At 48.0% G+C, this 13,575-nt stretch overlaps 2 protein-coding genes across 5 annotated transcripts in view; one reads left to right on the top strand and one right to left on the bottom strand.

The window, feature by feature from the left end:
• KANK3 (KN motif and ankyrin repeat domains 3) overlaps positions 1–3,295 on the top strand; it is a 47,019-nt gene extending 43,724 nt beyond the window's left edge. For 3 of the 4 annotated variants that reach the window (XM_024214411.2, XM_024214408.2, XM_024214409.3), the window contains exon 11: positions 776–3,295. In XM_024214411.2, the coding sequence (XP_024070179.1) occupies positions 776–832 (57 nt within the window). In that variant the 3' untranslated portion in view covers positions 833–3,295. The remainder of the gene's footprint in view (positions 1–775) is intronic. The other variant, XM_024214410.2, reaches the window with a different exon arrangement.
• An 8,702-nt stretch (positions 3,296–11,997) lies between these two features.
• The window catches only part of RPS28 (ribosomal protein S28), a 2,122-nt gene continuing 544 nt past the window's right edge, over positions 11,998–13,575 (bottom strand). The window contains exons 2-3 of the mRNA XM_029913476.1: positions 13,210–13,361; positions 11,998–12,130 (exon numbers count right to left, since the gene is read on the bottom strand). Of these exons, the coding sequence (XP_029769336.1) occupies positions 13,228–13,361 (134 nt within the window). The 3' untranslated portion in view covers positions 11,998–12,130; positions 13,210–13,227. The remainder of the gene's footprint in view (positions 12,131–13,209; positions 13,362–13,575) is intronic.

Genomic DNA, 13,575 nt, shown 5'->3' with positions numbered 1-13,575 from the left:
AGGAAGTAAATTACATTATTATATTTGAAATAATTATTAAACTGTACGTGATTTTCTGTTGTTTGGTGTTGATTGTATTATAAAGTTGGACGAACTTCCAGAATTGTCAGTATATGTCCTAGCGCTGCAGCACTGACACACTAGGAAGACTAAGAGCTAGGCTGGCATCTCTCAGGGTGGTTCTTAGCTGGGATGCATATTTTGGGTGAAAGTTTGAAGCAGACAGCTTCAGCCATTAGGGAGTTCTCTGCGTTTGGAAGCGGAGAGGTAATTTCATGCACTCAGATATATTTTCAGATGCTTTTTTTTGCACTTAGTTGACTCTGAAGCAGCATCAAACTTTTAATTGTGTCCTGTCCCTGGGCCAGGGGTAAGGAGCCACTCTGCTGAACTGATGAAATTGGAAGAGATTTTTTTTTAACCCTATCCATGCTGTTCTGCAGTGACTGGCGTTCTCCGCAGGGGCTCACCCAGAGATGCCCATCTGGGTTACACCCAAGAGAAGGGGTGACTCATAATGTAGATGAAAAATTCTCATAAGGCATCAACAAGGAATTGGCTACTGAGCAGAGCTCAGGCGTGGCTTTGCAGGCTCCCCAGACTGAACTGCTGGGGCCTGTCCTCCCACTGCCCTAGCTGAACAGCGCATCAGGGGCTGGATCGAGAGGAGCTTCCCCTTTGGTCCCACACACAGGAATACCAGTGGGGCTGAGGAGGAGGCTGTTGTTTCTGCATCCTAGAAAAGTTTAGTGACTGATGTTCTCTCTCTCTGCAGCAGGGGACCCCACCGATCGCCTTGAAGAGCTCTAGCAACCTAATGAAGAAGCATTAGAGCAACCTTCACATCCCAGGCAGCTGGATTCTCCAGGCACTCACTCCTCATAGTCCTGAAAACGGAAACTCCCCCATATCTCATCACATTCAAGAACTCGAGCCCAGTCCATATTTTGTACCATCCCCCAAGGTCCCATGTGTTTATATTCCTGTCAAGTGTGACAGGCATCTATTCTCAGCCTAATTAACCCAATCTCCACTGAAGGGAAGCAGCTTGCACTAATCTGTATCACGGGGGCTGCTGTAGAGTGAAACAGAGGGTCACTTCCAGCATTTCCTCTCTTCTCCCCACCTAGATGCTCGTCCAGCTAAACCAGGCAAGTCTCCTACCCCGGGCAGCCATGAGCACTGTTTATAACATCAGACCTAGAGCTGGTAGAAAAGTTGGGTTTCATCATGGAAATTTTCAGCAAAAATAGGAAAAAATCATCTGCATCTAAATTTTCCACAGAAAATTTCTATTTTTCAGTGGAAATTTGAATTCCAAAATACCTGAGGCTGAAAACAAAACAGAAGGCCAAAAATAAAACGTTTTTTGATTGGGAAATGCAGCTGCAGCTGTAGTTGCTCAGGTCCCATTCTCCTCTCCGGGCTGTATTGTTCTGCTGCTTTCTGAGACGTACACTCTGTCGTACCAAGAATTCTTATTTCACGTTTGAAACATAACAACTGTTGGTGGTGGCTGGGCTGCTGGTCACTGCCCTGCACCCTGGCTCTGCCTTGCTCCCAGTTCCTGCAAGATGTCTGACTGCCATTCCTGGGTTTGTGCCCTTGCCATGCATATGCATAACTTCATTAGCATACTCCACACATCTTTCCTTTAAAAAAAAAAAAAAAAAAACTACAAATAAAACAATACCCTCATTGTTCATACAATGGTGAGACGTGATTCTGCTGCTGCTCAGTAGCTTTCAATGAGTCTTTTTTTTGTTTTTTTTTACCATTGTGTCGTAATGTGTTCTCACCTCCGCTGGGAGTCTTGGAACAGCATCAGTTTCCTGTGGTCATGGCGGTGTGTTTCCTAGATAACCGACCCAGGTATCCAATGATCTTGTGTCTGATAGGTCCACATCCCTTGTAGTCCCAGCAGGTGCCATCACTTTGGTATGTGTCAGTGTTGCTATCAGGATGTTCCTAGTTTGGTGTGTGGGTGGTTTTGCACTGTATGTGGAGGTAGCTCATCTGGGACGTTTATCACCAGTACCAGTAAGAGATGCTTATGGCTCTGTCTCAACAAAAATCCTTGTTTTGATCTCGTGTGATCTTGGAGCAACCAGACAAATCACCTCAGCCTTATCCCCCCCTGAACCATTATTCCAAATGTTAACAGGTTCTCCAGGGCGTAGTTCCCTCGGGTGCACCGCGGTTTTGTCATAATAGCACATTTTTATGCCTTCATCTTTCTCGTTCCTTCTGCACCTGTGCCTCTGTTCTTTAGCTGCACCCTGTTTGATCTTAGGCTAAGGAAGTTGATTTCGTACCTGACATCATAGCACAAGCTCTACAGGTGACTTACCACATTCTAAACACTCTGAAATTTCATGCCCCATTTTCAAGCCCATTATCCTGCAGGTATTTAGAAGTTGTATATTCAAATCATATGCATCTGCACAAGGCTTGACGTCTCTGCTCACAAGTTGAGGTCCATTGTCAGTCCTCACTACTTGTGAAATCCCAAATCTGGCAAAAGTCGCTTTGTGTTTCAGTATGACCGGGTAGGATGTGGCATCCGTCAGTATTTCTACCTCTGGGTAGTTTCAGTATGCATCTAATATAGCCACATAGTCTCTGTCCAGTAGGGTAAAGGTATCTGTTCCCACTGTGACCCAAACACCAGCTGACACATCTATATGTAACAGTGATTCTTTGGATATGGCTGGCCTATGGGTTTGGCATGTGGCACAGGTATTTACCATATCAGTGATGTCGTCATTCATGCCTGGCCAATCGAGTGCTTCCCATGCCCTTCTTTTGCATGTCTCTCTATCCAAGTTTGCTGTATTCATTTTCATGCACTCTAGTCCACTTCCATTCCACACCATTAAGTAATAGTTTTCTCGTATTTTTTGTTGTATCAGCCAGGTTATCTATGAAGTTGCCCAGCCAAGTCACCAAACCTATAAACCTTTGTAAGTCTTTCGCTTGCTTTGGGTTTGGCATCCTAAGGATGCTTTTCCTAGATCAGGCCTGACACCACTTTCTGACAAGATTTCCCCTGTACAGAGAAGTTCTGTCTTCATGAACTGGCCATTTCCTTTGTTCAACTTCAATCCTTTGTCCCTGGCAAGCTGCTGAATAGTTGCAAGCCTTGCATAGTGTTCCTGTTCTGTAGTGCCCCAGCTGAAAATATCATTATGTAACCTTGACACCTTCAGTGCCATCCAGTAAACATGCATGGTTCTATGGCAGAGGTGGGCAAACTACGGCCCGCGGGCCACATCTGGCCCTGCCCTGCCCCACCCCTGAGCTCCCGGCCGGGAAGGCCAGCCCCCGGACCCTCCCCTGCTGTCCCCCCTCCCCCGCAGCCATGCCTCCGTGCGGGCAGCGCTCTGGGCGGCAGGGTTGGGCACTCCTGCAGGGCAGCGTGTCTGGTTCTGGCCGGGCGGCACGGCTGCCAGACATGCTGCTCTGAGCGGCATAAGGGGGCCGGGGCCGGGGGGTTGGAAAAGGGTGGGGGTGTGGGTGGGGGGGGGGGGGTTGGATAAGCATGGGAGTCCCAGGGGGCCTGTCAGGGGGGGGGGGTGTGGATAGGGGACAGGGAACAGGGGGGTTGGATAGGGGTGTGGTCCTGGGGGGCTTGGTGGGGTCCTGGGGGGCAGGTAGGGGTGGGGGGGTCCTGGGAGGGGGTGGTTAGGGGACAAGGAGCAGGGGGGGTTGGATGGGTCGGGGGTTCTGAGAGGGGCGGGAAGTGGGAGGGGGCCAGGCTGTTTGGGGAGGCACAGCCTTCCCTACCCGGCCCTCCATACAGTTTTGCAACCTCAATGTGGCCCTCAGGCCAAAAAGTTTGCCCACCCCGTTCTATGGAATACTCCAGGTACAGAGCAAATTCCGAAAGGTAGACGTTGGAAGCAGTATCTGCCAAAGCAGTATCTTGTAACACTCCTGTTACAAGTACTGCACACAGCCGTGAGCTCTAAGAGATCTAGAATGGTGAAAATGTTGGCACCCGCCATCTCTCCCAAGAGTTCATCTTGGTCAGTATGTGATAATGCTCTCGTCTTATGTTAGTGTTTAATTCCTTGGGTTTGAGACACAAGTGCAAAGATCCAGATTTCTTTTGTACTATCACCAGTCTGGGGGTTCCTCAACCCTTTCTATTACTTCCATGGCTTAGAGACATGGCAGTTCTTGCTGGAGTCTGCCTCTCAGGGCCACAGGTACCTTCCTGGCTGTATGTATAACAGGGTTTGCATCCTTCTTCAAAGTTATTTTATGCGTGACTGTCAATTTTCCCAAGCCTTTGAACACATCTGTATCTGTATCTACTAAAGTTTTGATGCCTTGCGACAAGTTGTGCCCTGTATTAATCAGCTTCCATCTTAGTCCCAACTGTTGACCTGATTCCAGGCCCAATATAGGTGTTCTGTGTCCTATAGGAAAGGTGTACTTAGTCTTTTCTTTCTTGCATGTGAGAATGAGCCAGCATCAGCCCACCACAGGAGTCCATCATGAGCTGTCTGGACGTTTGCCTGTTTCGTCAGTGGGGTCTTATATTTTAAAGTTCACCACCATTGTGCTGGTTGTACATTGGTGTCAATCTTGTATCTACATTATATGAGTTGTGAGCCATTAGTATTAGGAGCGATGAACCAGTTCTTGTCTTCTGGCAGCTGTCGGGTATCAACATACACTGCCTCCTCACTGGAGCTATCACCATATTCCTGGATTGCACCCACCGTTTGCTGCTGGCTGCATTGGTTAGCAAAATGGTTGTACTTGAGACACACACTGCACTTCTGTCCAAATGCTGGGCATTGTTTGTACACAAGTTTGGTTCCACACGTCCCATACATTTGTTTGGAATGGCTCTTCCACAGAATTATTTTTTTTTTGCCCTTTCTTATTTTGATTGGTGTCAGTTTATCACTTTTTTTGTGTGCATCTCCTTGTCCTGCTATGCAGTAACTTCCTGCACGATGTCCCTGGTACCCTCTTTGCTTAAAGCCTAGATTTACAATTTTGCCTATTCTGTTGCTTTGCAGGTGTTTATGGCTTTCTCCAAAGTTAAGTCAGTCTCTCAGTAGACATTCCTGTAGCTTTAGATCATTGCAGCCTATCTCTAATCAAGGAATCTCTTAGGGGCCCAAAGATGCAAGACTGGCTCTTATGCTTGAAGTCTGTGATGTAATCCTCAATGCCTTTGTTTTCCTTTTGCACTCGTGTGGAAAAAAATTAAGTTTCCTTCTTCCTAGGAATGCGATGAGTCTGAAATTGTGCTAAGACCTTATCAAAATCTTCACTGTCCTCAGGGGACAGCTAGAAGCTGTTAAAAAGATCTAGAGCTTCCCTTCCAGCTACAGTTAGCAATGAGGCTGCTTTCTGGGCTTCCACTCAAGGAGCCTGCATCTATTGCCATCATGTATAGAACAAACAATGTTTAAACCTCGTCCAGGATTCCTCTATGTTCCCCATTAACCTGAGTTCCAGTGGGGGCTTTATGCTATTCTTTCTTTTTTTTGCCTGTGTTGCAGAGGAGGTGGGTTTAGGGAGCAGGGAGAAGGGGGAGCTCCTCTGATGTAAGGCTGCTTGAAACAATCCCTCTTTCCTTAACATGCTGCCTTTAAATGTTCTCCAGACAGTGCTCTCCCCTCCGGCCACTTCTGGTACCGCCTGTTGTTCTGCTACTTTATGAAATGGATGCTGTTTTATAGAAAGGATTTTATTTAGCATTTGAAACATAACTCTGGGAGGTGGCTGTGTTACTGCTCACTGCCCTGTGTTCTGGCTGCACCTGGCGCTCAGTTCCTGCAAGAGATCATGCTACCTCTTCCTGGAGTTGTGCCTCAGCACATAGGCTGTGCTCCCTTGTTGGACTACATCTCCCATGATGCACTAGCCTCCTCTCTTGGCGAAGTCCGTGGCCAGGGTGCATCATGGGAGATGTAGTCCATCTGGTGAGGCAGGCCCACAGAGGATAATGGGGACATGAAGCACCTGAACTACACCTCCCATGAGGCACCATGGCAGTATTTCCAAATCAAAATACTTTGGTTTTCAGGCATTCAGTTTTTCAACAAAAAAATCTGACATTTCTGTAGGAGAACCTGCACTTTTAATGAAAAAATGTGTTTTAGTTTAAAAAGTTTCAATGGAAAAATTAAATTACTAGTTTAATCAGCTTGGCAGGAACTAGCTCTTGTGTTTGCTGTAGTGCACTGGTTCGGGAGGTGGCTAGAATACCAGAGTGGGGTAGCCCCATACCCATGAATCCACTCAGACTGGTCAGCTGGGGCTTTTTTGGAGTGCCCACAGCTGGTACTGCCTCCTCCCACTTGGGGCCGGCCCCCTTCTCCAATGGGGTGGGGGAGGGAGGCAGGGAAATTCCCTTTAGAACTTCCCCCCCTCTCTTTTAAAGAATCTGGCAGCTTTTGCCCCTTACCCGCCCTTCCATCCAGCCCTGTCAGTGGGGAGGAGCCAGAGGCAGCTGGGAAGGTTACATAAGTGAGCGAAAAGTGGAAGTAGCAGCTGACAGGGCAGCCAAGCTTGTGCGGGGAGGGGAAGAGCTAAGATTATAGGTCCTTGGGGATGAATGCAGCCGGGGGGGGGGGGCGACACACCCATGGAATGTAACAGCAACTATCTAAACCAGAGCACGGCTTTCCTGGGACACGTCACAACTGGGCTTTAGGTTCTGCTGCTCAGCTACAGTGGAAGTGACCCCACCAGTTTCCAGTAGCTGGGGGAGCAAAGGGCTGGCACTCCCAGAAACCTGCCACCTCCTTCACGGGGGCAGGAGCTGGACCCAGCCGCTGAAAATCATTGAGAAGCTCTAGCCTGGAGCTTTGGTTATGCCCTCCGGAAGCAGCCTGAAAAGCAGGTGGAGAGACCCACTCCTTTCCCTTGATCTCCGCACAGGAGACACTGTGTGGGCCTCACACCAGCACTGCACCTTTCCACTCACAATCCAACACATCATAGTCCATGGCCTCCCAGTGCCCCTTGTGCATGGGATGGGCTGATATCCCTGATTCCAAGAGGGCCTGCTCACTTAGGCTTATATGGGAGTTAGGCACCTAAATTCATTTGAGGATCTGGTCCTTAGCCCCTTTTCAGCCCAATTTTTCACTCGGCCCTTCCTGAAGGACTCAGAACCTGTCAATCAGTGTTAAACGCACTGCATGGCCGAACATACTCCGCTTACAGGGCATGGTACTAGCAACTGCACTGTGAGGTTTCACTAACTCTGGGAGGGGCCTCCCGCCAGCTATAAAAATCAGAATATTTGGTCATGAAAAATGTAAGGGGGTTTGAAAAAGTGATCGCCTCCTCTCGTGTACAGCAACGCTGTCCAGCAGCTCTGTGAAAAACCTTCCCGTCACATAGCAGGTGTGTGAGCTCAGAACAGCAAAGGCTGGGCCAGGACACACATACACGCCCTTGGGTTAGTGGACAACCATGCTGGAGCATTTGAGAGCTTACAGCTGGGTTTGTTACCACTGACTGCTTCCATGTTATCAGTATAGAGCAGTGGTCCCAAAACTTTTCCTCTCTCCCTCCCGCTTACCAGTAATGGGATGTGTCCACATTCCCCCCACCCCAGCCGGGAGCCAAGTCGTGGCTGGGGGTGGGGACCATGGGCTGAGAGTGGGGGCAGAGCAGGGCGCCGTCGCAGCCCCTGGCCATTTGTCCACGCCCCCATAGGGGAGCACGATCCACAGTTTGGGGATCACTGGTATAGAGCCAGCAGTTCTAGCCTGTCTCTCCCAGACCAGTTGTTATTGTCTGAGCCAAGTTTATAGCATCTGAGAACTGCTCTTCTGATGGGCAAAAGCCCAGAGCCTTGGAGGTATTTGGGCATCTAATCCCTATTGATTTCAGTGGAAGTTAGGTGCCTAAATACCTTTAAGGATCTGGGCTGAGGCTCCCATGCTTGTTGCAGCAGGCCTGTGTCTGCTATACAGTGAAGTCGATGGGGGATGCTCACAGCAACTTTCTAGTACTGAAACCCAGCTGATTACACTCGCTTTGTATGTATCACCCATTAGAATGCTTTTGCCTGGTGTCTGTTTGCTAATATTTTAATATTGTTTATTTTTTAAAATATAAATAAAATGTAAAGTTAAATATATTTTAAAATCAAGTCAAGGTACCATCAGCATCCCCTTAACCATTTAAGGCCGCCTCCAATTGAGGTGTCCAGAACCTGAACTTTACAGAACAAGGGGACCTGAGCTGGCTACCACAGCTTGTTGTTTCACCTGATTTCTTCCAAGTTTATTATGCATTGGCTGAAGCAGTTCTGCCTGCCTTCCCCCATTCAGCATTCCAGAAGGTGTGGGCTGGATGCAGGAATCACTGGGTGAAATATTCAGCTGTGTTAGGCAGGTCAGCCTAGCAAAAATGTTCACGTCGGACTTTAAAATCTATGAATTAATTTCTCAGTTGCAATCCCTGGCCCCTTTGCTCCGTCCTGATGTGCTAGTTAGACTAAGGCCCACATGGTTACATTGGAGGCCAGCTCAAGTGCTAGCATCATCTCTTTGGTATTTGTGCACTCAGCACTCGCTGCACCTATCAGTAGGGCCCTACCAAATTCACAGCTGTCAAATCTGGTCTTTTGTGTACTTTTACCCTATGCTATATAGAGTTCACAGGGGAGACCAGCAGTTCTCAAACTGTGTATGTGTGTCCATCCTCAACCCAAAGGGAGGTTGCAAGGTTATTGCTGGGGGATGTTGTAGTATTGCCACTCTTACTTCTGCGCTGCCTTCAGAGCTAGATGGCTGGAGAGTGGCAGCAGCTGCTGGCCAGGTACCCAGCTCCGAAGGCAGCACCCCTCCAGCAGCAGCAGCACAGAAGGGTGGCAATACCATATCATGCCACTCTTCTGCGCTGCTGCCTTCAGAGCTGGGCTCCCGGACAGCAGCCACCATTCTCCAGCTGCCCAGCTCTGAAGACAGCGCAGCCGCCAGCAGCAGCACAGAAGTAAGAGTGGCAATACCACAACCTGACTATAATAATCTTGTGACTTTTGGGTCAGGACTCCTACAGTTACAACTGTGAAATTTCAGATTTAAATATCTGAAATCGTTAAATTTATTTTAAAAATCCTATGACGATGAAATTGACCAAAGTGGACCCTACAGAGATCTCCTCTTTGAAGCCTTTCTCCTCTTCCAGCAGGAGGAAGTGAACCTGGGACTCCCACATCCCAGGCAAGTGCTTGGGTCAGTTATAATGTGGCAGCAGCACCTCCTCCTGCTAGAGTTTGAACTCGACCCAATCCAATAGGCAGTCTCTGAGCACACCTACCGGCCAGGACCCTGCCCACAACACAGGTGGACAAATGTCTGTCTTCCCCAGCTTTGTGAATTGCTTAGGCAAGGGATAGGCATTCAGATATCTAACAGGCAGCAGCCCACATGCCCTGAGGAGACTTTTACCCTGAAAACTTGGGTGCCAAGTGACATTACATGTCTATGGTGTGGGGTGGGAGCTTTGTGGATCGGAGTGGACCCAGAACCAGGACATGGGCCCCTTAAGTGCCCAAAAGCAGGATAAGTATCATAAGGCCACAAAAGATACAGCCCCAGCTCTAAGTGACATATAACAGGGAGGGGACAAAACAGGGTGGGGGGGGGACACAGCAACAAGATCAGGCAGAGGATCATTGGCTGTGGGCACAACCAGGGGAGATTTGTTTTTATATTACAAATACACTGACAGAGCTGTGGCTAACTCATTCTTTATGGATGTCGTGGTAGAAAAGGAACTTGAGATAAGAGGGAGTAGCCTGATATGCCAGCTCAGGGGAGATATTTTCTGCATAGGCTATGCTGAGGGGAAGCCTGCACCGATGGCTGTGAAAATAAACAAATGGGGCATCATTAATGGAGGCACCTCAGTAAGAGACTGGGCAGGTGGGAAGCAGGGACTTGTGTGCCAGAAGCAGCTTGAAATTGATGTAGGGGAGGGGTGAAGGTTATAGGATCAACAGGAGAGCGATTGACTGGATGGGGCAATGTCTGTCAAGTAGGGCTACAGTAGTCTCAGTGAGAGGTTAGGGGGCCTGCATGCATATTTTGGCTGTAAGAGGCAGGTCCAGAAAAGCACAGACTCTTGATGAGCCAGTCAAGATGCAGGTATTTGTACCCAGAATGGGGGGAAATGGCCCAGTCCTGATAACTTTGGGGCAGTGGTTCCCAAACTTTAACAACTTGTGAACCCCTTTCAATAAAATGTCAAGTCTCACGAACCTCCTCCTAAAAATGAATATTTCCAGGGATTTTCTCCTTTACCTGAGTATAAATTATAAAAGCAGTGATCTTGGAAATATAAAATGTGTTTTTATGACATGCTTATTACACACTATTAATTATTATTTATCATTACAGAATTTGTATTACATTATGAAAATGGCAACACTCTTCCAAGATCTCACTTTCGTAGCTTGTATCACTTTGAATAAGCCTGTTATAAGACAAGGCTCCCATGTTTCGTCAAGGAGTATCAGATATGAAACAGCATGAAGATATTTAAGAAGACAACTCAAAGAGTTCCTCCTAGACAAGCATTCAGGTCTTGAGTAGTCCAGGCAAACAACGCACGTTACAACAAAGCTTAAACTTGTTCTTCATAATAATTTTAAAAACAATACTAGCTGCCTATTTAATTTTAAAAACAGCAAAAAATATCCACCTCCCTTTCCATTTCTTATAAGGAATCTTGACGTTTAAATCTCCTCAGTGTGATAGAAATGCTGGCTTTGATCTTCTTAGCTCTTGGATATTCAGGGGCTTCAGGCTGCTGGCCCGGTGCTGCCTGGGGTCCCTAGGGACAGCTCTGTCCGCCATTAGGGAGTTTTTTTCCCCGAGAACCCCCTGTAACATTTCACGAACCCCCAGGGGTTCACAAACCCCAGTTTGGGAACCACTGCTCTGGGGTAACCTAGCCTACAGGAGGCAGAAAGAGCTAGTGAAATGAAAGTCAGGACACCTGGCTTCTTGGCCCAGCTCAGCTGTTGCTCTGCTGGGGTGACCTTAGCCAAGCCCCCTTATTTTGTCCCTCTGAGAAAGTTGCACTGGTTTAACTAACTCACACCCACAGTTCAACTGGTGCAAGTTACCCAGACACAGAAGCTCTTAGCTTAAGACCGGCACGGGGCAGCTTTAAGGCAGGGACTATCATTCACTCTGTACACATGCAGCACCTAGCACAATGGGCCTCTGATCTATGTTGAGGCCTCTAGCTGCTACTACATAAAACAACTCTAATCCTCCCCCCTCCCCCCCAAAGGGCATTATGGCTAAAGCTACAATTGTGTCATGGGTATTTTTTTAGTAAGTCATGGACAGGTCACAGGCAATAAAAAAACCCACAGAAGCCATGACCTGTCCCTGAGGGAGGGTCCAGCATCTTTCCTGACCCCCACCCAGCAGCTGGGAGCTGCAGGGACTCCATTGCCCAGTGGCTGGGAGGTCCCCCTGCCACCCTGCAGAGCTGGGAACTGCGGAGGACCCCCTGCCAACGCTGAGCAGCTCCAGGGTCCCTCTGCTGCTGGTGGCTGTGGCTGGGCTGGGGCAGCTGCTTGCAGCAGCTGAGCCGCTGCAGGGGGGACCCCTGCCAGTGGCAGCAGCTGGGCAGCTCAGGGGTCGTCACCAACGGCCGGTCAATTGCCGGGGTCCTGCCACCCGCAGCTGCCCAGCAGAGGCTGGGTTGCTGTAGGGTCCCCTGCTGCCGGCAGCGGCTGGTTAGCCAATGTCACGGAGGTCGCTGGAAGTCATGGATTCTGTGACTTCCATGACATAATTTTAGCCTTAATTACAGCTGAAAAGCATTCATTATCTCATGCCTGACAGTCCATGGTCTCAAAGCTTTTTTTGTTCATGAATATTGTCAGTCTTGGTACTGCTGAAGTCTGAGGATGTTTAGAAATGCACTGGCTTCCAGCATGAAGTTTCAGCAAACATTTTTTTCTTAAATAAAGGAAAGAAAGGAAAGATGTTACTGGAAAAAAATCCTTTATTTTAGTCTCTGAAACACAACATTCCTCTTCACTAAGTCAAGCGGAGTAGGTATGAACTGTCGCCTCTTCATTACAGGAAATCAGAAATGGTAGTCGCATCAGGCTTGCCATCTATAAAGAAAGTGTAATGCAGATCTGAGTCTTACATTATCTTCCAAGACTTGGGAGGGGAGGCGGGGGGAAGAGGGACTAGAGATAACTGAAAAATCAGAGTTTCATTTTGCTCCTATAGTTAGTTCAGGAGCCAAACAGCCCTAACGTGGTTAATGGGGCATTTGCACATGTCACTGCAGTAAGTGGAATTCAGGATTTCACCTGCCTGCTCTCACCCACCGTATTTCATCGAAACTTGAGGACCAGTTACAGCTTCCTGTGGCCAGGAGATCATTACATAAATGGAAATATTCTGGGTCATTTTCAAAATAGCTAGTTAATTGCCCAGACACATGCCTGAGCCCCAGAAGTAGAACATTCTACTACAGAAACAGGCTGCGCTCTCCAGTTTACACATAGGAAAAGCCACAGCCAGCAGAACCTGAGCACTCCATAACAATTACATACGGCTCCTCTTTGGCCTGAAGTTCAGCCTGGATCGAAGCCCTAGGCACGGACCAGGATCTCATTGTTCCATCTGTTTTGTTGTCTACACTACAAAAAGTTACTGTATCTGAACAGTTCTGAAAAACATCGTTCTATGAAGAACTGAGTTAGATGACAAGCAACGACTATGATTTTGCAGTTAGTGTAGACAGACAAATTGTGGTCAGTTCTCATGACTGCTAACTCAATTCTTCACAGCTGTGTTCACACACTGTAAACACTGCTACAGTGCAGACCAACACATGGCGTGTCACAGTTATATGCAGTAAAGCAACGTGCACCACTCCCTAGAGAGCAAACCTTAGGGTTAACCTTATTATGTCTTCAAGACAAAGCACAAGACTCAAATACTTAGTGTTGAGGTTGTTATGGCCTCAAAGCAAACATCCGTGAGCACTCTACAGAGAAGGGGTCTCAGAACCCAGGCACATGCTCTAGACCTAGACAAACTAATGATTTTCTGGCTTCTTAACCAGAAGCTCACTTTAAAAAAAAAATATTCTGGCTGGGTGTTTAATTTATTCACAATGAAGATTAACATCTCAGAGACAATAAGGGCTTAATTACGGCCTGAAAATGAAATGAGTTACCGAGCTGTAGCATGTAGATCAGCGTAATCGCCTTGCTTCACGCTCAGATTCCAGCAACGTCAGGACATCCCCCTCACGGACAGGCCCCTTTACGTTCCGGATGATGGATCTACTGGTGTCGTCCATGAATTCAACACGAACCTGACAGCGACAGCAGAGAATGAACAGAAATGCTCTAAACACCCATTTTACTGGGCCCCTTGCCCTCGAACATGCCGGATCAGTTTGTGGGTCCCAGGCCTCAGCGCACATGCCCCACTGAGTTTCAGTGCACTCTGGAAGTCACAGGGGAGGAGCAGGAGGCGCTATGATGAGAGGATATAAAAATGGACTGTCTACAAATGGCAGATGGGGAACGCCTGTTCC

The sequence above is a fragment of the Terrapene carolina genome, unplaced genomic scaffold (assembly GCF_002925995.2).
Source record: "Terrapene carolina triunguis isolate 2854851 unplaced genomic scaffold, T_m_triunguis-2.0 Scaffold662, whole genome shotgun sequence".
Lineage (NCBI taxonomy): Eukaryota > Metazoa > Chordata > Testudines > Emydidae > Terrapene > Terrapene triunguis.
The sequence above is the reverse complement of the archived record's forward strand: the minus strand, read 5'-3'. Positions and strand labels throughout refer to the sequence as shown.